General features: G+C 42.9%; 1 protein-coding gene across 1 annotated transcript in view; it reads left to right on the top strand.

Annotated features, from left to right (window-relative positions):
• adgrv1 (adhesion G protein-coupled receptor V1) overlaps nt 1-23,624 on the top strand; it is a 186,981-nt gene that overhangs the window by 37,398 nt on the left and 125,959 nt on the right. The window contains exons 26-48 of the mRNA XM_088912067.1: nt 1,340-1,479; nt 2,115-2,724; nt 3,038-3,253; nt 3,565-3,780; nt 5,167-5,411; nt 5,498-5,679; nt 6,016-6,827; nt 7,743-7,952; nt 11,689-11,819; nt 12,099-12,198; nt 12,928-13,107; nt 13,709-13,872; nt 14,776-14,863; nt 16,444-16,467; nt 17,054-17,132; nt 17,442-17,580; nt 18,510-18,651; nt 18,891-19,156; nt 19,698-19,873; nt 20,473-20,597; nt 21,584-21,765; nt 22,514-22,660; nt 23,038-23,118. Coding sequence (XP_088768193.1) covers nt 1,340-1,479; nt 2,115-2,724; nt 3,038-3,253; nt 3,565-3,780; nt 5,167-5,411; nt 5,498-5,679; nt 6,016-6,827; nt 7,743-7,952; nt 11,689-11,819; nt 12,099-12,198; nt 12,928-13,107; nt 13,709-13,872; nt 14,776-14,863; nt 16,444-16,467; nt 17,054-17,132; nt 17,442-17,580; nt 18,510-18,651; nt 18,891-19,156; nt 19,698-19,873; nt 20,473-20,597; nt 21,584-21,765; nt 22,514-22,660; nt 23,038-23,118 — 4,655 coding nt within the window. The remainder of the gene's footprint in view (nt 1-1,339; nt 1,480-2,114; nt 2,725-3,037; nt 3,254-3,564; nt 3,781-5,166; nt 5,412-5,497; nt 5,680-6,015; nt 6,828-7,742; nt 7,953-11,688; nt 11,820-12,098; nt 12,199-12,927; nt 13,108-13,708; nt 13,873-14,775; nt 14,864-16,443; nt 16,468-17,053; nt 17,133-17,441; nt 17,581-18,509; nt 18,652-18,890; nt 19,157-19,697; nt 19,874-20,472; nt 20,598-21,583; nt 21,766-22,513; nt 22,661-23,037; nt 23,119-23,624) is intronic.

Genomic DNA, 23,624 nt, shown 5'->3' with positions numbered 1-23,624 from the left:
AAAACATCAAATGTTTACAAATGAGAGGAGGCCATTCAGTCCATCTATCAATTTAGTAGTTAGTAACCAAGTGACCTGAGGATCTCAGCCAGGATACACCCTTTCTTGAAAGAAGTCAGCAGCATGGCTGGGCAGTTTGTTCCACACTCCCACAACTCTGTTGGTAAAGAGCACCTCCTGTTTTCCACTTTAAATGTTCTTTTACATGGTTTCCACTTGTGTCCTCTGGTTCATGTTTCACTACCTAAACGCAATACTGTCTAACTGCTGTAGCAGCTGGTCTGGACAGACAATGTGGACAAATTACGTTTTACGTTAGATCATGCAAAAAAAATTAAAAAAGTTAATTGTCAATAGACAGTTATGTATCCTGAAAGATCTACCATTCACAAAGCAGTCCTTGCTGTTATCTGAAGCAGTGCATTTTCCTAAATGCTAAACAAGAAAGGAAAAATAAACATTTTACTTGAATGAGGCTTAAATGTGTAAAACACATTCATAACATTCATAACTAATACAGCATGCGCAATCCTTTACAACCATGTACCCAAATGACATCCCAGGCATGCTGTTATTTGGAATGACCCATAACAAGGCATACATTTCAGCAAATAAACAATGAAACGATCAAACAACCGACATAAAAGCCATGCAGCACATTAAAGTTAATGTACAGTACAAAAGTATCTATTGTGACTCCAAGGAAAGCAATTACATAAAGGAACAAATGTAAACATTTACCTGAAGGATCTCTGTGTTCAGGGCAAAGAGCAGGCCTACAGTACCTTAGTTTTCTAGTTTTCTTCAGATGTACAGCTGGTCAAACCAGCCCTCTACAGCAGGAAGACTGTTGCGGTGAGTCCAGTGAATAACTGCCCAAAGACACAACTGTCCAAAGATGTGAAAGTAAAAAACAAAATGTCTGGTGTAAGTAAATGGTTAAAAAATGCTAGAGAATACACTGTTTCTTGTTGCCTGTTGAACTTGGCATTTTTTTACTCCCATTGCTGAGCAAGCTTACTGTTCTGAGGGGATGGTTTACATTGATGTGGTTTAAATGACCTTTTTGGCTTACATATTGGGGAACAGACATACCACATAGTTTTTCCACATTCAGTTGTATTTGTTTAAACTACTCTTTGACAAGGATCTTTGTGGCATAAATTAGATATAAAGTATCATATAATTAGCATTTTATCCTACACATGATAAGCAGGGCAGACAAGTGACTTCCTGAGCTGCTTTTTGCTGTTGGCTCTGTCCTCCTCCTGCTGCTCCCTGCAGTATCGTAATGGCATTGTTCCGGAAGCAGAAACTGAACCCAGGTCTTTGTCCACAGCCAGCCTGGGGATAGCGTCTCACATCAACGTGACCATAGCTGCCTCCGATGATGCTCATGGTGTCTTCCAGTTCAGCACCAGCTCACTGACGGTGAATGGGACAGAGCCAGAGGGAGACCACAGCACCGTCGTACTGCAGGTCTGATATTCATTGAGGCCCATTTGTAAAGCTGATCATGTGCCTGGGTTTTATCGGCCTTGCATTTATCAATCTTAAAAGCTCTGTTTTTGACAAGTGGAGCTATAACATTCAGGTCATTCAGATGGCATTATTTGCTTTTAGTTTATAGTCGGAAATTCCTAATAATCATGGAAAGTAAGCAATGATTAAAAAAACAGAATATTCCAAGTTATTCCTTTGACATTGGGGGATATAGGAACAGCAAGTTTGTTAATAATTTGTCATTTGCCACGGTGATTTCTCAAATGTTATGGAAATATATCTTATCAGGAAATCATAACCTTGTTCTTAACCATTTTGCTATGCAGACCTCACAGTGAGATGCATGCCTGTTCCATGCATCATCCCCTTCTGAAACAAGCAGCAAGTTCAAACTCCAAACTAAAGTGGAGATACGTTTTAGCTGTAGTGGCTGAGTCGGCTTGGCTGTAGAGCTTTACCCCAAGAGTGAAAGACTGAGTATTTCACTCTTTTCCTTTTCCTCTGTTTATCCTGAGATGAATCTCCTTTTGTCCCTTTTGTAGCCAGCGTGCAGAAGCGTCTCCTCACTGTAATCGCTGCCTTGTTGTCTGTCTTGCGATCTGTTGCGTCAGGTGGTTCGCACTGGTGGGGCCCTGTCCAAGGTGACTCTGTTTTGGGAGGTGGACCCGAGTGCAGAGGCAGACCTCGTTCACAGAGCTGGCAATGTCACCTTTGAGGTTGGGCAGACGAAAGGGGATATCGTGGTCCAGGTGGCCTCAGATGACATCCCTGAGCTGGACAAGAGCTTCGCCCTACTCCTTTCCAATGTGTCGCATGGACGCCTGGGAAACCTGACTAATGCCACGTTCACTATACTGGCAAGCGATGATCCTTACGGGCTGTTTGTGTTTTCGGAGGAAAGTTGGCCCATTCGTGTCCCAGAAGCGAACAGAGATGTGACACTTGTGATCGAGAGACAGAAGGGGCTGATGGGATCCGTCCAGGTCCGATACAGAAGCCTGAGAGACAGTGAAACGTCACCGGACATCCCACCTGGTGTTGCCAGGGCGAAGGAGGGGAGCGACTACAGTGCCCTGCTGGACTCTGTGATCTTTTCAGCCAATCAGAGAGAAGCCAATATCAGCCTTCGTGTGCTGGATGACGAGGAACCCGAACAAGCAGAATCTGTCTTCATACAGCTGATCAGCGCTACTCTTATTGAAGGAGTTCAAGATAGACCTAGTAAGAGATTCACTCAGTCTTTCAGAGCACTATCAATGTCTAAGGTGTGCTTTTGCTGTCACCTACCAGTTCTGTATAGAATATAAATGCTTATGTTCTAGATGATCTTTTAATGTTCTTTTTTCAAAATATTAAACTAAAGGAAGGATTTGTTCCTAAAAAAAAAGAATAAGCAAAAGTTAACACAAGTGTTTAAGTGCAAATACTGTATCTCACAGTACTGTAATAATTATTGGACCGGTGGTGCACCTGGTTATTAATATTTTCTATCTTTATTAAAATGATTGAATTTGTTTCTTTTTCTGCCTTGAAGTTCCTCTCTCCCCTCGTCTCGGCCTGAAGAACAGCACGGTGGCCCAGGTTGTAATTGAAGCCAGTGATGATGCCTTTGGGGTCTTGCAGTTGTCCTCTTCGGCGGTGAGTGTGGCAGAGTTCTATGTGGGGCCCATTGTCAACGTCACCCGGACTGGAGGAATCTTCGCTGACGTCTCGGTGAAGTTCCGGGCCGTGCCGATGACTGCGAGAGTTGGTAAGCCAAGCTTGTAGTTTTCTGCCATCCAAGAGTGCCCCTTTTCAAAACTATGTCTGATGACGGTTTCTTACCGAGAGTTCCAGTTGTTTTGAGTTGGCGGGCATTACGGTAGTTGTTTTGATATTATATAGCAAGTTACAAAATAACATGATATCCGAATTGGCAGTATAAAGCTGCAAAAAAATAATGCCTGGAATAAACACTCTTCACAGATGCATGCAATTCATTCAGTAAATCAATGAGGAAGTGCCGTAGTTTATTTCTGGCACTGTGCTGACTGAGTTAGTGTCATTTCTTCCATATGCCAGGGGAAGACTACAGTGTGGCCTCATCTGATGTCGTCCTGCTGGAGGGAGAGACTAGCAAGCCTGTGCCAATCTACATCATCAATGACATCATCCCAGAACTGGAGGAGAAATTTCGCATCGAACTCCTCAACCAGACCACAGGGGGCGCTCTGCTTGGAGAACTCACCCAGGCTGTCATCACCATTGAACCCTCCGATGATCCCTTTGGGTCTTTTGGTTAGCTTTCATGTTTGCCTTCACTATGTTATGTTGCCTTAAAAATAAGAAAATAAGACTCATATTCTCCTTTATTTGTCAAGTACATTTCATACACAAGGAATTTACTCTTGCGTACTTGGTGCTGCAAAAGACATTCTGCATATACCATACACAAGCCCGAATAATAGACAGCATTAAACAGTGCACATCAGTGATGGTTCTGTTTTAACAGATGAGTAGAGTCTTCCAGTCAGTTGTAGCCGCGGACTTTGATCTTGTCACCTGAATAATTAATCTGCATGTTTATAGTGTGAATGCAGAACAAAATGACAATAAAGAGAAATTCTTCAGCCAGCTAGCAGCTTCCACAACTGTCTCTTAGCATCCCCTTTGCCTCATTCTCTAGTAGTTGTAAAGTCAGTCTTCCGGTGTCTGTCAGCGGCTCAGACAGTTGGCTTGTTCAGCTGTTTTCTCCAGAGTTCCTGGTGCACAGTAATCTGCCTGTCCTTGGCTATATCGCCCTACTTTGTATGAAATCTGCAAATTGTATGAAGTCTACTGGGGCTCCTGCATAGCTCAACTGGTAAAGGCACTTGCCTGCTCTAAGGTTGGACTCACATGAATCAGACATCGCAGGCTCGAGACTGGGCCATGTCAGTTGTCCATTGTGATCGGAATCCCCCAACCAAAGGAATGGTGGTTTTAGTCAACAGCAACCTCTTTGGCTTTCCAGGGTCTTCTTGCAAGTGAAGGACACTAACTTCTCAGTCATCTCTGAACCTCCCGTGTGGGATGTTTCCACTGTTGCCAGTGGCATGTTGAAATCCGACTTAGTGAAACAGTTTAAAGGCTCAGCTCTCTCCAGGTTAGGACTGCTCAAGGTGGAACCTTTTGTATTTATTTTTATCCCTAAGCACAGTAGAATCTATTTTGTTTTTATACCTCAGCAATGCAGAATGTTATGCCTGAACTAATCAGTTTTCCACATTTTCTGTGGGTCGTGTGGTTTGTTTCTGCTGATTTTGTAAGTGCCCTAGAGTATTGTGAATACTTGATTCAGGTCCCCTTTAATCTAATTAGTGACAATACAAGATTGAAGATCATTGACATAAATTAGGAAGAGCAGTTGTCCTAATTCAGATTCTTGTGGTACTAATTATATAAAATCTGTTGGAGCATTGTTTCAGGTCATTGTCTGCATTGTACTGCATGGTGAAGCATATTCAATATCCTCCATTTGGTGCTATTGGAGGAGTCTGTCTACACTCCCCTTCTCCCCCTGTGTGCGGCTATGGGGTTTATCAAAGCAGTCATCTTAATTGGAAGTAATTCATCACATACATTGCAATGTGGATGAGTATACAATGATCATACGTGAAATGTTTACATGATTCTGTTTGGTAGTTTTTCAGGCTGCTTCCATCACAGTAGAGGAGCCCGATATCAACTCCACCAAGATAAACTTTCCCATCGTAAGGAATGCTGGAACGCTGGGTAATGTGACTGTTCGATGGGCAGCCACTGTTAGCGGGCAGCCTGCTATTGGGGACCTTCAGCCTGTCTCAGGCTTGATCATCTTTGCTCCTGGAGAAACCATGAAGACTCTGGCTGTCGAGGTGCTGGCAGATGATGTTCCAGAGAACGAAGAGGTAGGAAGGCATATATGCAGAGAACAACATGTTTGCTTGCTATGCGTGCAGCAGAGAAAGAAAGTGACATCACATGTTTTTCCCAGATAATTCGCCTGGAGCTGATAGGAGCCTCAAATGGAGGCAGCATTGGGGCTGAGAGAACGGTGAACATCCTGGTTCCTCCCAATGATAATCCTTATGGGACAGTGTCCTTCAGGCAGACAGTGTACCGCTTCCAAGAGCCTCTGGAGGGAGCCGTGACAGTTAATATCACTGTCAAGAGAAGGTTTGTTGCTGGGCTGTTAAATTCACTACTGTTACCAAGCATTTTAAACATTTCTGCATTTACCCTTATTACAACAAGGCAACATGGGACTGCAGGCAACGACTTACGGGCATAAGGATAACAGACAACCAAACCATCAGCTTCCAGTTATTTTATTCCTATGTTTTGTTTATTATTTACTATCTACTGACTATCTGATACTTAAAAACAATTGAAGATCGAAGATTATCAGATAATCAGTAGATAGTAAATAATGCTATATAAGTGTAAGCTATTGTTATTATTAATCATCCTGTTGCACCTCCGTCTCTGTTTCTTCTTTTCATCTCCTTCCAGCGGGGGACTGTTTGGACGCCTGCAGATCCTGTACAGCACGGCGGAGACGGATGTCGTGGGCCGGGCTCTGAGAGAGGGGCAGGACGTTCTGGTTTACTATGACCCGCCGGTGCGGGCCGTGCCGCACAGCCCCCTCCGACAGCCGATCAACGTCTCTTCCCAAAGCGAGCCGCTGCCCGCCTGTGCCGCCGCCTGTCTGCGGGATCGCGCCTGCCTGGCCTTTTCCTTCTCTAACGTCTCTGGGGTCCCCAGGTGTGACTGGGTGGCGTCTGTTGGCATCGCGCTGACCAACAGCTCGGCGGTTCTCACTTTCGTCAAAAACACCACTGCAGCCTCCTCCTTGTTCAGCTCACAAGCCGTTGCGGGAAGCGACTACGAGCCTGTGACCGCCAAGGCAGCCACCGTGTTGGAAGGAGAGGGCACGGCCAACCTCACCGTGACCCTCCTGACGGACGCCTTCCCGGAAGTGGACGAGACGTTCTCCGTCCGCCTCCTGAAAGTCGATCTGGTGAACCTGACCGCCGCCCCCCGGAACAGCCCCACCATAGGCCAGCCCGACACAGCCGTCGTCACGATCGCCATGAATGGGGATGCCTTTGGGGTCTTCCTGATCTACAGCACGAGCCACAATGCCACGGACAGTGGGCGGTACCTGGAGGTGAAGGAGGAGCCCAGGGCCTCCGTGCTGCTGGTGATCGAGAGAAGAGGAGGCAGCCTGGGGCAGGTGACTGTGGAGTGGAGCGTGGTGGGGGGCACTGCCGCACCTGGTGTCGATTTCAACGGGACTGGGGAGATCCTCACTTTTGCAGAAGGTGAGCCTGTAGTAATTCAACATTAGTTCAGTTCAGTTTATTTGTTATGTGCACAAGTGCAATGAAATGCTAAGATGCACGTGTGCGCCGATACAAAGACTAAGGAATCCACAAAAAAACATAAACACAGAACAGCAGCAGCAACATCAAGACAAGTTAAATAAGCTTTGAAAAAGCAAGTCTGACAAGCAGTGTGAGACAAGCAGTGCTTGTCTGACTTTGTTTTCAAGTTGCGTGTTATTTAACTTGCTGTTGCTGCTGCTGTTCTGTTGATCTTTTTTGTGGATTCCTTAATGTCTTTGTATGGGAGAATACATGCAAATCTAATTTCAAATCTAAAATCTACTCTACACCTACTATATACAAATATGCAGTTGATTTGATTTTCTGCTAATATTTAATTAGTGATATTTCAAAACAGAATTTTGAAAGCTGTTTTAGCTTGTTATATAAGTCTATAAATTCCAAAAGAATTATATTTCTTTAATACAAAAATGACTGATATATGATAAGATCACTTTATTGGCCATATACAATTTTTTGTATTAAGAATTTGTCTTTTCACATACCCCAGCTTGCTCTCCATGAGACACACAGACAGGGAGAGAAGCTTGGGGTCAGAGCGCAGGGTCAGCCATTTATACAGCACCTCTGGAGCTGTTGGGGTTAAGGGCCTTGCTCAGGAGCCCAACGGAGTAGGATTCCTCTGCCAGTCATGGGATTTGAACCGGCAACTTTCCAGCCACAGGCGCAGATCCTTAGCCCCAGAACCCCCGCTCCGACTGATATGTGTTGCAATTACACAGCAATGGCAGGGCAAAACAAGTAAAATATTAATTCTAAAAAAGCAACCGGTTCTGCTTAGCTGTCACCCGTTCTGCTCCTGCAACGGTCATTTGTCTGTGTTGTCCGAAGGCGATGTGATGAAGACCGTTGAGCTGTCCATTGTGGACGACGCCGAGCCAGAGGACAACGAAACGATCGTGATCGGTCTGACGAACACGGAAGGAGGGAGCCGCATTCTCCCGAGCTCGGACACCGTCACCATTGTCATTCTGGCCAATGACTATGCGGCTGGGGTGGTGGGGTTCCACACCGCCTCCAGATCGGTCGTCGCTCAAGAAGGTGGGTCGCTGTGCCTGCTGACCGCGCTCATGGTGTTCCTCATGAGCCCCCACACTCACGCCCTCTCTTTAGTCCCGACCCCACCACACTGACAGCTTCCTGCTGCTCCAAGAACTTAACTGCAGCACTGCAAGTTTCCTTTTTAAACACATTTTAAAGAAGACACGTTCTGAATTTCTCATCCAGATGTTTGGCTTTATACGATAGTTGTGACTTACCTTTGTGGTTATGTCTTTTCTTGCCAAGCAGTAATGAGGACTATGGAAAGAACAGACCTTTTGGGTTTTTTTTTTACTCTTTTTTATAACTTAATGAAACTACCTTCTTCCTGTCGGCCTTTTTAAAAGCATGTTTTTTTTTGTCCACAGCACACAATACAGTGCAGATTTGAGTAAATAAGATACCCAAGGTGAAGACCTGTTTATTCTGATACTGAATGTACCATTAGCAATAGAAAAATATGTTTGAGATTAATATTAATGGTATCTGCGATCCTGGTATTTGGGACTGATGGTCATTTCTGGTGTGGGAATATAACTCATAGCAAAGAATCAGCTTACTGCAACAGGTGTCTAGAGATTTTTTGAGAATAGCCTTTACTTGCTCAGTACACGAACAACCTGCAAGAGGGTCTTCTGCCTGATTCCATCAGTAGAGATCTTACTAAATAGGGTCTTTTTTTCTTTTATTGGAAGCTGGTTCCCCCAGGTTACAGTCCTCTTGCATTACAAAGATGTAATGAGGTAAAGAGAGTCACAGCTGCCTAATCATGAGACATAAACCCCACCAAACCTGTGCAGCCTGTACTCCGGCTATTCCTGCTAAAACATCCCAGTAAACCCTAAGGGACACCCCAAAAAAGACTGGCTTGTACTGTTCGTGAATTGCTGTCTGTCAAAACGTCTATCAGGCGTCCTTGAGAGACAAAGTGTGAACCTTACTCTTGTTTTACTGGTGCTGCCTATGCAAGGAGAGTAAAGAGGTTTTCATTTCAAGTGCGGGTATCTCTGTTTACTTCTTTCTGCTCCCTGTATTACCACATTCCTGCTTGGCGCCATGTTTAAAAGCTCTGTCTTTGACACATGCAGTGCAGAAACAACTGTTTTTAGGTACCATTTCCAAGTATGCAGTGTACAAATACTAATAAAATACATATGTATACTGTAATTTAATACGGTGCAGTACAAAGTCCAATACTGTTGTTCAGTCCTGCGGGTGGGGTTGTGGTTTATGTGGATTTAGTGCCCATGTGTGCTGCTTTCCTTACATTCATGGCTCTCATCTTCTCCTGGAGAAAAATTAATCCGCCATCGTCAGTTACGCGTGAGAGCCATTAATGAGGCTGTAAATCCACATGAGCCACGATCGACGGACCTGAGCGGCTGTCTTCATTTATTAACCGACTTGTAGAAAATGAGAATGTTAAATGAGTGCCTACCTGGCATTGGCTTAAAAATAAAAAATCATGAAATGCAAGTGAAACTACATCTAATGACTCTAAATGGTGTTGGGTCCAAGTATAACGATTTAAAGCTCAGGATTGACAGGAGCGATTTATATAATTTAACAAGTTGTTTTTTTTCTTTGTTTATATAACAGAGCCATTCCTTTATTTCAGAAGGAGTTTCTACAATGTGACAGGAGATCTTTGAGGAATTTCGTTGGCTCTCAGGGCGTAATTCATGATTTTTTAAAGCCATGTGGGAACGTCCTTTTTAAAGCCAATGTCATTTTGCATGTACTGACCAGATGGGAAAATGCAGAAACCGGAAGATATAATTAATACCGTAACTGTAAAACAAAACACAAAGGATAAGAAATTAAAAATCTTCTACTCTTGAATGTGTTTTCAATATTTCATACCAGCAGTGATGACAAAAAACACACTCCTTAGCACTGCGATCCAGTGTGCTTTATGTACTGCATACCATGGTACGGTGTTAATAATGAACTACCACAGTAATACAGCAGTGGTAACTAATGTGCTTTCTTTATTTAATCTCTTGATGGCTGAACTGTAACCCTTTATTCATTTCTAGGTGCCTCTCCAGGCACATGTACATGAAAAATAAACAAATACATATTGTGTGGATTGCTAGAACACACTTACCACACATTTAAAATATTCTGAGGTTCAGCTAAAATGAGATGAGAGTAGAATAAATATCTTTTTGAAGGTAATTGTGTTTTTCTTGACATCTTTTATGTTCAGAAATAGAGTTCATCTATACTGTAATTAATACTCCTGCTCGTAATTGAGTCTCATAGTTTCCTCAGTGTTCGAATAAAGGTTGGCCTGTGAAATGAACAGTAGTGTTCTGTGCACGTGTCTAAAAAATGTAAGTCAGATCGTGCACTAAGAGCTTGATTTCCACTTCCTGTACTTCCAGAACCTCAGCATGTGGGATTTGTCTGTGCATGACGGCCACTTTTGTCAGTGTCTAGATGATTTCTTGATGAAGCTGTGCATGAAATGTTGGCACATGCTGACTTCTTTCATCAGTCTCTGTTTCTGTCGTATGATTTATGTAAATATTTAATTAATATTATTATTTGGTATATTATTTAATATTTACATAACAAATTACAAGGACTAAAGGTTATTTTTTGTATGCAGTGTTTATATTGTGCACATTCATAGCTAATGCAAAAAAATATCTATTTCTGCTTGCCTTATATTTACATTAAAAGTCAGATCCACTGCACAAGCTTTGCATTCTTATATTTTTGGTCCAGAACAGGTTAGAAAACAGCCAAACCCTTTTGTTCCTCAGATGAGGTTAAAGCTCTCAATCTTCCTTTGAATTAGGTACTAGGTAGCATGCATAATACCTTCTTAGAAGATTCATATAATGTCATAACACGCATAATCCTTTGTTCCGAAAGACATAAAATATACATGTTTTAGGTTTACAGCATTTGTTGGGGTTAGCATTAAGTGTTAGTGTTGGCATTATTATGAAAATCAACAGTATGTTATAACAGGTCTTTTGGAAAAATTGTCATTCCGGCTTATAAATGTTGTTACAACATGCTATGTAGCGGCTAAGAAGGTATCATAACAGAATTATGCAGGCTGCATAAAGTCTAATTCAAAGAAAGAATGACCAAAATCTACTTCTCTCTCACCCCGCTTGTCTTTCAAATCATCTAGATTTTAGTTACACATTATTTTACCTGATTGAATAAAGACAAAAATAATAAATTCATAAATAATATACAGTATCATGATCATGAAACATATAGCAGGAAGTACACAAGAGACACAATATAGTGCTACATATTTTATAACCCTTTTACAGTTGTACCAGTGCATTTGAAACTGTTCAATTTGTATAGAAACACTAAGGGTAATATAGTGCATTTCCTGTTGAGATTCAGAAATATATTTCATATACCAGGGAAAAAGATGAAAGTCTTGTGATTGCAGAACAACTTTTTGGGTCTTACGTTTCAAGCTGCAGGATCTTAAACTCTCCTTAAAGTTTATTTTCCATTTCCATTTGAAAACGTGACCTTTTTTTTTTGCCCAATCAATAAAATAAAACACATATAAGAAACTGAAGCTTTTGAAGCTTTAGATCGAGCTGGTGTGCAATGGGACTTTCTCTTAACCTCCCTCTGTTCAGTACAGAGATGGGGTGTGTTTGCATGGATTGTCTTCTGTGTGGTTTGTTTTCTGGCGGCTGTTCCCACGGCCGTCTCGCTGTAAGCGCTCTTGCTCTGTCTCTTGAAGGAGAGACGCTGCGACTGCTGGTGACGAGGACCCCTCCTGGCCTGGGCAACGTCACTGCGGCCTGGCGAGTCGAGGGGCCCCGCGTGGCGCAGAACTTCGCCAACATCTCCGGAGTGCTAGTCTTCCCCGAGGTGAAGCAGACTAAAGATGGAAAATTTCCCTTTTTAAAGAGTTTTCGCTGGAGAAGGATAGCAAAACCTTCAGATGTGCTGTGCTTGTTGTGCCATATCAGTGTACAGAAAAATGCATAGGAAGTTTGCTCTCCACAGAATTTAAAACATTCATTATATAATGCAAAGCAGCCATAGTACTTTTCTAGTACTCTTTCAATCAAGCCACTGCAATGCAAGGGCCAGTTTGACAAAGAAGAGCTCAGAATGCTTTGGTTTCTCTTGAACATCACCTTGTAGGGCTCCTTGAATGCAACTATAGTCCTGCAGCTGCTGGATGATGGGGTTCCTGAGGAGAAGGAAGAATACAGCGTTGTCCTGTCTAACATTCGTACCGAAGGTAACCTCGCTCTTGTCAGCTACAGATTTTGTTTCACATAATAATAGCTATTATCCATCCAGCAATTACTGGAACACAATCTGTCCAAAGAAAAAAGGAACCCACAAGTGACACTCTCATAAATGAACTCCAAAATCCCCAGTAAATGAACAAAAAGGAGCTTCCTGTTTCGTGTCACATTCTCAGCTAAGTCCGATCAGGCAGGTTTCCTTCTGCCATGCTGAAGGAAGGACTCAGTGCAGCCCTTAAGTTGTCTAGTGCATCCTCTTCAGGCTTGATGGCCCCAAACAATTTGTTCTGTTATATTTACCCTATCTTGCTTTCTGCAACAAATACAGGGTAGGGGAAGAAAAAGGCCCCTAGGTTATTCAGACTTACCATAACGATCACAACTCCCTTCCCCACCTCACTCCATCTATGAATCCATCGATCAGAAGGTCATGTGGTCTCGATGAATTATGGATATGAATATCAATTAGATCTCATCCAGTCAGAATGCCACAGGAGGAATAATTGTCATAGGAGTGTCTTTTGTTCTGCCTGTTTCCTCTTATAAAGTTAAAGTTAGCAAAGTTAGTCCAGCTGTCTCTCTACTGTTCTCTAGCAATAGAAGACACTTTCACCAGCCCAGGGTAAGTTTTTCTCAGTCAGTGATCTGTATCTCCATGTGGGAGTTTTATAAAAGCAGTCAGTGAGTGAAGGGGTGATGTTGTGTGTATTCCGGTCCAGGGGTCCCTCCCACTGGACTGGCTGTGCTGGACAGACAGGGCTCTCAGGCTGTGGTGACGGTGGAGGCCAGCGACGAGCCGTACGGTGTGCTGAACTTCGCGCCCTCCTCACGCATGGTCTCCACGCAGGAGAAGAACACCACCATCCAGCTCTTCATCAACAGGGAGTTTGGATCCTTGGGTTAGTCTCACTATCACTGAGCTCTGTGACCACTGTGATGATCATTCACATCCGATGACTGTCTACGCGGACGGGAGGTTCATTTCAACCTGATGTCAGATGTCCTTTTGATTGTCTTCAAATCAAAAAGCAATACTATACAAATTATGATTAAGAACTCAGTCTGTGAAGCCCTTGCCTTTTAGGTCAATAAAGTTTTAAGGTACAATATTGTACCTCATTGGGAATATCCTTATGGACTCCTTATGGTACTCCATTAGAATTAACAATATGTACCTGTAATGAGATTTCTTTGGTAGAATGAAGTATGATCCATTGAGATCTTAATCACTGCTGCAGATCTGTGTGCTACTAACGTATTTTGAAGTTAAAGTGTCAGGGCTGTATGTCACAGATGCAGCTGGAACTTCCTTGCTTATAAAAAAAATGTTGATTTTCAGTCCACAGACAGTATCCATCGAGGCCTAATTCATTCTCGCTTCCGTTCGTCTGAGCATTGTTACAGCTCGTTAACAAAAATCCTCTGCTTGTAAGCGCAGCGTGACGTAGCTGTGAAATCAGCCGCAATGACGCGGAGCGGTCTCTTCGACTTTGTTGCCAGGAGCCATCAACATCAGCTATGCAACGGCGCGGGGGTCGCTGCGAGACCCGAACGTGACAGAGGGCTCGCTGGCCGAGCCGGGCCTGGACTTTCTCCCCGCGGCCGGGTCTGTGCTGCTGCGAGAGGGGCAAACCTCGGCCGCCATCAGCATCACCATCCTGGATGTAAGAGAGCAACCATCCCGCTTGTGTTACGATGCGTAGTTTAGGACCCTGTGCAGACGGTATAATCCAGAAGTGACTGGAAAAGGGGCTACTGGGAAAACACAGTAAGGAGGGAATGGAAGGGATGGAGAACAGGGGGCCTTGCCGACAGGGAATCCAGGTGCTAGGGGGGAATGCTGGCAAACAAGTCCAAGGAAGTCCAAAAGGGAAACCGGGGCGCAGTCCACAATCCAAAGCTGGGAGGTCCATCCAAGACAAGGACGATTAAAATCCCCGGGATGGGGGAACTCGAAGAGGAACGCGGAGGTTAAAAATGGAGTGACGAGGCCAGGTGCTCCGAGCCCTGGGCGGAGCTTGTTCAGGACGCCTATCGGAAGCCTATGCCTTCAAGCCGCGGGCGTAGGGTGACTTGATGCTAGGCGGGCCTCCGGGCGTCCGTCTTCCAATGCAGAGCCCCGAGCTTCCGGAGCACCGGGTATAAATAAAGGACATAACAGGGGGGCAGGCAAACATGATAATAAAAAACACAAAAGGGTAGAGCGCCCTCTAGAGGAGGGATGACGATCGTGACAGATTGACCGTTGGCAGTGCGCCGGCGTGTGGTTGAGCTGCAGGTGGTCAGGGAGGGCACCCACAGAAAACCTGAAGTGCTAAGTTAGGATGCTCATCAAATGATAACTGGTTAAAAATGGAACTGACATCCATTGACGGTGACAAAAACAGTCTGCAATGCGCCAAAACATAGTGATGCAAGAACAGAGGAAAAGGAAGGGGTGTCGCTGTGGGTGCAGCTGGGACATATACAGTAGCGCTGTACCGGAAGGCCCAAAAGTCATAAGCAGCTTGTGCATCTCTGTCATCCTGATGGTGACGTTTCTGTGATTTTCAAATACTGTGTTTCAGGACGACATCCCTGAATTGCAGGAGTTTTTTCTCGTGAACATAACGTCTGCAGTTCTCATCACAACCTCTCTCATGGCTTCCAGGTTTGGTAAGGGGCATTTTACCGACTGTGCAGTTTGAACTGTGAATTTTGATCCTCTCAGATTTGTGTTACTTTGCTGTAGTATAAAGGAGATATTGGAAGAGTAATATCTCAGGCACCATTAACTTTTGTGGGCCTGACACCAAAATAATTAGTTGGCCCCTATTTTTATTTTATTTTCCCTTTTTATTGTGGAACGAGGGAAATCTGGAAAAGCTTACTAATAAAAACATTGTGTAAATATCTGGAAAAGCTTACTAAGAAAAAAAAACATTGTGTAAATAATACATATAACAGCAGATGGTTTCCCTGACTTCCTCTGAAAACGTAGCAGTATAAAACCCCACACCTGAAGTGGCTTCACTTCTGAAACTTTGTCTTTTTTGTCTTTCTGCTCTTCAGCATGTAGTTGACTTCTGTCATTCTTTGTGTCTCCTTTTCACACTGATGTAACCTCTTTCTCTAGCTGCTTAAAGTTGTTTAAATACAGACATATATTTAGAAAATCCCATCTTCCTCCACTGATAGTTTAGAAGCTAAGGGAAGTCTGCGTTCCCCATATCTCTGTGTGTAAATCAGCGTTTCCTTTTCTCTGTGGTGAATTAATTCCATGTTAGTTTCCTGTTCGGACCTGTATCCTTGTCTTAGGTTGACACCATTTATATTTCCTAGGATTTGATATATTCCTGTCAGTCTTTGTTGTGCTAGACAGAAGAGACTCATCTCCTTTATCCTGTCTGTATATGGCAAATCCCTGAGACCAGCATCAAAAGCATCTGTCTTGTTGCTTTTCTTCCATCATGGATTGTTTCACACTTTTGCCAAGGTCCAGGCCAATCCTCATTTTCAAACTTATTTTCTAACGAACTGTTGATATACTGTATGTCAAATAGAGCAATGGGTCTAAAATTAATCCCTGTAGCACACCACTGTGTTAATTAAAAAAAAATTAAGAATGTGTATAAACAAGCGTTGAAAAAAACAATATTTTAAGTACTGCAAGGAAAGCAGAAGATGGGATGAAGCCATTGGAGGAGCCTGGAAAATGAGATGTTCTGCTTCAACAACCAGCAGGCCAGTCCATATAAACCAGCTCTGTGAGGGAGGTCCGCATCCTGGAAGGCAGAGGGTAACCACACTGCCCTGTGACAGGAAAGTCAGCCACACTTGATCCATTTGTATAATCGCTTTCATCAATTTCCAAAGACATTGAAGGACAAAAATGAGCTGCAGGACTGTAGCTCATTGTCTGCATGAAGTTCTAGATACAAGCGAGCTGATGCAAGTATTCACAATCCTCAAAGGCAGTGACAAAATCAACTCAGTGGATTTCTTCAGAATAAGCAGCAAAATAGTGCCTCCATCATGGACCACTGGGGATTTACAGTATTTCAGGACTTTCCATGATAGTCTTAGTGTGAACACAGGTGTTCAGAAAGTGAGTGCAATTTTCTTTAGAAGGTATTGTTCAGCAACATTGGATGAAAGACGAGTATGTGTCATTCTGTATCATTTTCATTCCTGTGCTTTGTAAACGTTTCTTCTTTCTCTTCATCTGTTTGTGCTCCTGCCTCTGTCGCCTCAAGATGTGGTTCATTATACTCTTAAAGGTAACACACCGAAACAGTCATGTTCTATAATATCTCAGACACTAAATTGGACTTCAACATGCATGGGACCCAATAGCTAATAGCAGAGATTCCCCAAAAATCTTTTCAGGATTTCACACTTACCAATATACACACAATACAGATATGAAATTGGATTTTCTAAGAATGTCATGGCTTTTACTAATAATGATGGCACATCACAATATTTCCTTTAACTATTGTTAAAGGAAAATATTGCACCACTTGTGCTGGCAGAGACATCATAGAATATTCAATAAGTGTGAGGGTATTTTCCAAGTTTTACAAGGATATTTTACCCCTTGATTAGCTTGTACATTATTTTGAAAAGTACAGTAGTTGTGAAAACAATGGCAAAAAACGTCTATGAACAGCTTTGTAGAGGAACAAAGTCAAATCACAGTCAGTTCTCAATGCACTAGAAGACAGTTCTGGGTCTCAGATGATACCTTAAAAGGATGCATAGCAGCATAAGGCTGTTGTAGCTGTGTGTTATAAAAGTTATTTTCCAAATCACCTTGTATAAAATGGGAAAAGTCCAAACTGAATACCAATTGTGTGTTTCTAGATGTCGGGGGTCTCGTGGCACAGGTCACAATCGATGCCAATGATGGGATCAGAGGAATCATCGAATGGCAAAGTGTGAAGTAAGTGCCACCTCACCTTGATGTACTACTGTAGCTGAACAACAGCTGTGTACGATAAAAATCCATTTTACCTGTTTTTATTTTTTAATGTGTTAAAATTGTTTATTTTTATATCTGTAAAAGTGGACAACGTTTGTCATGTGAGTGTCTGTTAGTCAAGTTCCTCTGGGACTTCAGGTGGGTCCTGCTTCACTTGACTAACTGACAAACGTTGCCCACTGCTGTAGAGAAGGTACAGAACCCACTGTACATTAGGGATGCTCCTGCTGCGTGTCACTCTTGTACACTGCCTTTTTATTGTTCTTTCAGCTTTGAAATCAATGAAACCATAGGCAGCTTGACCCTAGTGGCCTACAGGAACAGAGGGACCTATGGGAATGTGTCTCTCTTCTTTTATGCTCAAAATCTCGAGGCGCAGCTGGGCCTTGATTACAACGCAACATCTTCGGTAAAGGCATCCGAACACAAGAGCACCTTTGTTTCTTCACCAATTGATATATAATAAGAGGGAAATAAGCATTCTTTCTGAAGGCTCAATTAAGAGATCTAATGAACCCACTTCAGCAGTATTTCAAAACCTTGTAGGTCAGGGCTCTCCAGTCCTAGTCCTGAAGTTTTGTGGATCATGGTTAAACCGATTTCTAAGGAGATGGAGCAAACCCACTGTGATCAGTGAAGCTGAAACTACTATAATATAATTAGAAATCATTTAGGACAAAAACTAAAGCACCCTGTAGCCCTCAAGGACCAGAGATCTCTTTATTCAAGAGATTACTTGTTTGGTTAGTCAGGAGCTCACAGATGTTGCTAAACTTTAAAAACAGGTGACCCATGAGTAACTGAATTGGGGCTCTCCAGGACCAGGGCTGGAGACCCTGGTTATAGAACAAATACGTATTGACAAAGAGGGCAATAATATTCCCCTTGCTATGGGCTCCTTCACAGCAGATTGACACATAGCTGTTTAGCTGTTAGTGTAGTGCTGCCTACAATAAACCAGTGAGAGAGACTTCTTCCACCTTCTTAAAGTTTCACATAATTGAAAGTAGCCTTCTAGCATTGTTGATAGCACCTCAGACTATAATGACAAATGTAGATTTGACATGACTATGAGCCAAATCTCTGTACAGTTATTTCCATCTTTTTTTACCATTGTATTTATTTATTTTAAATTATTTTTTATTTATTCCTAATAAATAATAAATAAGTTAGATAATTATATATTATATAATTTTGTATAATATGTACTAATTTATTTATGGTTAATTTATTTTTATTTTCATTGTAGTAATTCATTATGCATTTATTTTCCAATATCATAAGTCTTTAAAAATATGATTTAGAAATGATTTATTGCGAACATCCCATAAACTGCAGATCGTCCACTTCGCTAATGGTGAGAGATACAAATTCATCGACATCCAGATCTTTGACGATGACATACCTGAGGGTGATGAGAGGTTCCAGCTGGTTTTGGCCAATCCCTCTTTCGGGCTTGAGTTGGGAGACAGAACTACAGGTACAGAATTCCCTGTGTACGGTACCTCACAGGAGAACTGGACATTTGATTGTTTTTGATTTATGCCACTGGACAAATTAAACATTGAGGCAGAGGGACAGAGTGTTTTATCAATCAACTATAATCTCAGTGATTATTTGTATGTCTAATATCTATCGTTTTGAAACCTATTTGAATAAGCAGTGTTGAAACACAAAAAACAGGTGGAAACACCTCTTTCATCCCTCTGTTTTGCGTAGCTACCGTGACTGTCCTTGCCAACGATGATGGTCATGGGGTCATCTCCTTCAACAACAGCCAGCACTTCTTCCTAAGAGAGCCCACTTCCCTGTCTGGCCTGTCGGAGAGCGTGGCCACTCTGTACATTGTCCGCGACCCCCCCCAGGGGACTTTTGGTACAGTCACTGTCCACTACCTCATCACCGACATCAACGGGACAGAAGCATCGGGGGATCTGGTTCCTTCACAGGGCTTCGTCATCCTAGAAGATGGAGTAAGATTCAAGGTAGAGAGAACTGTGGGTTGCTTTGTAAATTAAGGGGTAAGGGCTCCTGTACCAGAAGGGCCAATGTTAAGCATTTTCTGATCGCAGTCTTCTCTTAGGTTTTAAGACAGATGTGTGTTAGGACCATGGGAAGAGGGAAAAATACTGCAGAAGATGTTAAGGCTGAGGAAGCGCACAATTCGCTTTCAAGCGCACAATTGTGCAAGAATCTGTAACATCCCTGACCTTGTAGAAACCACTGAAAAGCATTTCAGGTTATGAAGTTCAAAGAAAAGTTTTTTTTCTCTAAAATGCTGTAGGATTTGTGGCCAAGAAATTAAAGAGAGAAATCAAACAATGAAGTGTCATTTTAAAGGAAAAATTAATTGACAAGGATTCAATTTTCAGTTTATGTATAACTACAAAAATAAATGTACATTTTGCCATGACACTTCTTCATTGCCCTCCTGTGAGCTGTGACATTTTAACTTTGGAAAAAAAAAAAGGCAAAGCTCTGAGTTTTGCAGTGTGAGCGACGTGTCTGGTCCCTCTGTCTCCTCAGACCCTGCAGATCTGGGCTGTGCTGGATGAGGAGCCAGAGATGAACGAGACCTTCACCATCACTCTGTCCAGCCCCACCGGAGGAGCCCGGCTGGGACAGAGCCTGCAGACTCTCATCACTGTACTGCAGAACCAGGCTCCACTCGGGCTCTTCAGGCTGTTCCCCCTCAATAACAGGTCTGGAAAATGACTGCGAAGTGCTGCTATTCTGTACTTTAAAAGATGTAGAATATACCAATAGCCAGTTGCATCACACGGGGGACAAGAAGACTCCTCTACCCTTCCCACCATATGAATCATTAATTTAATATGTCCCAGGCTACACTGCCCATAATATAAATATGCTGTATTCTGTACTACACGCATGCTACCACTCCACTCTTGCAAAAAAAAGAATTTTCCACGTTTATCAAAATCTTATCCACTGACCGAAGGTGATCAGTCAGTAAATCCAGCACAATTTTTGTAAGTCCCCACATCATTGTAAATTAATTAATGATTAGTACAATCATTTTTATGTGCCTGAAGCACATTAACCTACATTTGGAAGTGCGTCTTCATGCCGCTGAGCAATAATTAATGTGGAAGATGTAAAAGCTGCAATATGAAGATTGTGAAAATCCTTGGCATCTTGTGATTGACGGCCCTTGCAGTGTTTCAGGTATATCAACCCATAACCAGTTATGTAGACCATTTTGTTTGGGACTGGCAGGCTGAGGCTGGCCGTTTTTAGAGTGCGCGATGTCGGCTGCAGTAAGGTTGTCTCCGCCCTGCAGGACAAGCTCGGTGACCGTTCAGGAAGGCAACACGCCCGTGTACCTGACAGTGTCCCGCAGCAACGGCCTGGACACCGCGGTCAGCGTGGAGTGGGAATCGCAGTCGGACACCGCCCATGGCATGAGTAAGAGCACTGAGCACTGTAGTCCTGAGTGCCTAGACTACTTCCCAGTCTTTACATTCTCCCCTACTGTATACCGACTCTGTACTCTACCGAGGAATCAGATATTTCAGGGCAAACACAGCCATGATCTAAAGATCTGAAATGTCTCTGTCAGCTAATATCCGGAAATGCTTTGCCATACCCTTTGGTATCCTGAGACAGACTTAATTGAAAACAGCTGTGTTTAAGCAGCTCCTTAATACTCTTAATATTCAATTATATTAATCCTCTACTAATATTCATACTTAATGGATGGTGAAGTACTCTTATAACAGTGTCCCGTCTTCAGTGAATACTGTACATGTAAAATAGGACAACTATCAAGAATAGTTACCTGTATTTTTAATTGCATGATGTTCACATTCATTTATACCCCAGCAAGCTGTCTTTTATGAACCCTGTTATGGCTTTCATAACTTCAGAGTGATTACAAATGACAGGAAGACATTATGCAGCAACAACATGGCTGGGTGGCTTATTCTGTACTCCAACAAAGATTTATATAGTGTCTCCCGATATTGGTTTTAAATGCCCTCTAGTGTAATTTCCACTTGTACCCCCTGGTTTGTGTTACCCTGTCCATTCAGAAGACGTCCGCTGGCTTGGCTTTGTAAATCCGCTGGGTTTGTTCTGTGAAGGGCTAGTGCTCGGGGCTCTTGACTTAAACAGTTTAAATCGTGCTGTTACACCCCTGAGCTTGGTACTTCTGTCAGATTGCCTCAGTAAAATGCTTAGCTCTATAAATGGGTAAAAATGTAAGGCATTGCAAGGCAAATGTAAAGCATCATTCAAATGCATAATAATAACAACAATAATAATATAGTATGTAAAACGTCCTAGTGACTAGAGATTTGCGAAAAGAGAATAAACGGGTAAAAAGGACATGGGAAGTGGGAATTTCACTGGGAAGTGAAAGAGATGTGACAGTGTGGGTCCTGTATTTTCAGGGGGGGACTTCCCGGTGCTGTCCGTGGTCCAGAGCTTTGCTGGACAGCCGTCCTCCGGCTGGTGTGCCCTGAGTCACGCAGACAACCTGCTGGCCCTGCAGCTTGGCAAGGATCGTCCTGGCGGTGCCGGGGAGGCCCTGTCCACGCTCTACAAGTGGCAGGGTGCGTTTGCACCTCTCCAGGTAACCGCCTCCTCGTCCTCACAGTCTTCCAAGTCCGCCAGCATGTCCTTCTAACACAGCCTTGGTTGTTCTCTCTGACTTTACAATCCACCGAGTTATGCGGGGAGTTTTGACCTCAAGGGTCCAGGTTTTCAGATGCTAAAGCCCAATGAATACCAGAACAGATACCAAAGAATCAGCACAGAGTGGAATTTCAGGTTAAAAATGAATTCCCAACCTGACTGGGGCAAGCGGGAAGGCTTTCCCGCCAGGACAGGTTGAGCTCTGTACGGTCAGGAGTTCGAGCCCGTATCATGTCACTAGCCGACTGTGATGTGACCGGGCACATGTGATCGGCCGAGCACCGCCAAGGCTGGGACTGGATTAGTTGACCGGGACCCTCTCGGCTCTCGGTGGCACAGTGGATCCTGTGGCCTCCTGGTCACCTGCAAGCATGTGGGGCTCTTGGTGAGGGACACAGCTCTCCTCCAGCAGGGGTGGCGCTGCTTGTCAGGCGTCTCAAAGATGGGTGTGGTGGAGGAGTCTGACTACAGCTCCTCATTCTCCCCCGTGTGCGGTCACAGGGTTTTTTTCTGTACCTGCGAGCCAAGACATGAATAACAGGCTGTTCTAAATCAAAAGGGTATAACAAAATAATCGGTGATTTAAATAAGCCATCATAGAAATCTAAATAATTAACCTTCATGCTGTCATATTAGTATAATTCTGATGCATTACATGACTTCATTGTGTCATTTTATTTTTTTAGTTCTTGAAAATCCAGGATCCAAGACGGTGCATTGCTTTTGTCATGAATGGTTCCTCCTACGTTGCAGTCACTCATGGGGGACAGGAGGTGTCCAGAGCTGCAAATATTAGCCTCTTCAGACTGGGCCCTCATCTGAACTTGACCTTGGTGATTAACATAACTTTACTAACACATCTCTCCGTAGTGTTTTAAATCTTTGACTTCCTTCTAGTTGTAAGAACTGCTTTTTGTATGTTTGTTTAGTTTTTTTTCTCCATTCCTTCGTGGCTATGAAGAATACTTCAATCTGGAACACACAAAATAATAATGAAGTTTGATTTAACATCATTAGGTAATTCATTCATATACAGTATGTGTACCACAGAAATGTTGAACAGCTATTTTCACACTATAGCAACAAAAGATAAAAAAACAATGATTTAATTAAAATATTATTTCAATAAATCGGTGCTAATGTAATTCAAGTTTTCAAGTAATCATTCTACTCACTTTAACCACTTTTTATTTCTATTTTTCGTAAACAGGAACAATCCTTCAGTGTTGAAGCCTTTGATGTAAAACACTTTTCGGTGGAAAATAACAATTATCTAATAATATCCACCCAGGTAAGTGTTTCTATAAGGAGAAGTGTATAATGGGGAAACTGACTTTCATTGGGTTCAAAGATGTTCAAGCAGTGTTGACAACTCAGGGTTTCTTAGAAGAGACGTATTGCTGCACTCTCCTGACCAGGGTGAAATGAGTATATTCTGATGATGACTTCTTCAGAATAAACAGTGAAACACAAACCAGATGACATAAGTGGAAAGTCTGTGTGTGTACATTTAAAACCCAGAACAGGATGCGCTTCTGTACATTATTAAAGCTGGCTTCTTTCAAGAAACAGCTGGTTGGGATCCTTGGATCAGTTAGTGACTAACTACCCAATTGACTAGTTGAGCCAAAGGCTGGGTGATTTGTTCCATACTCTCACAACCCTTTCTGTAAAGAAATGCCTCCTGTTCCTGGTCTGCAGTACACTTCTACATTCCCACTTGTGTCCATTGGTTCAACATTCAGCTAGTTACATTCATTTTAGAAGTATAATAGCATCTCTGCCCTTAAACATATG

Source organism: Atractosteus spatula, chromosome 3 (genome assembly GCF_055471065.1).
Source record: "Atractosteus spatula isolate fAtrSpa1 chromosome 3, fAtrSpa1.hap1, whole genome shotgun sequence".
In the NCBI taxonomy this organism is placed as follows: Eukaryota; Metazoa; Chordata; class Actinopteri; order Semionotiformes; family Lepisosteidae; genus Atractosteus; species Atractosteus spatula.
This window is presented reverse-complemented; position numbering and strand designations above follow the sequence as displayed.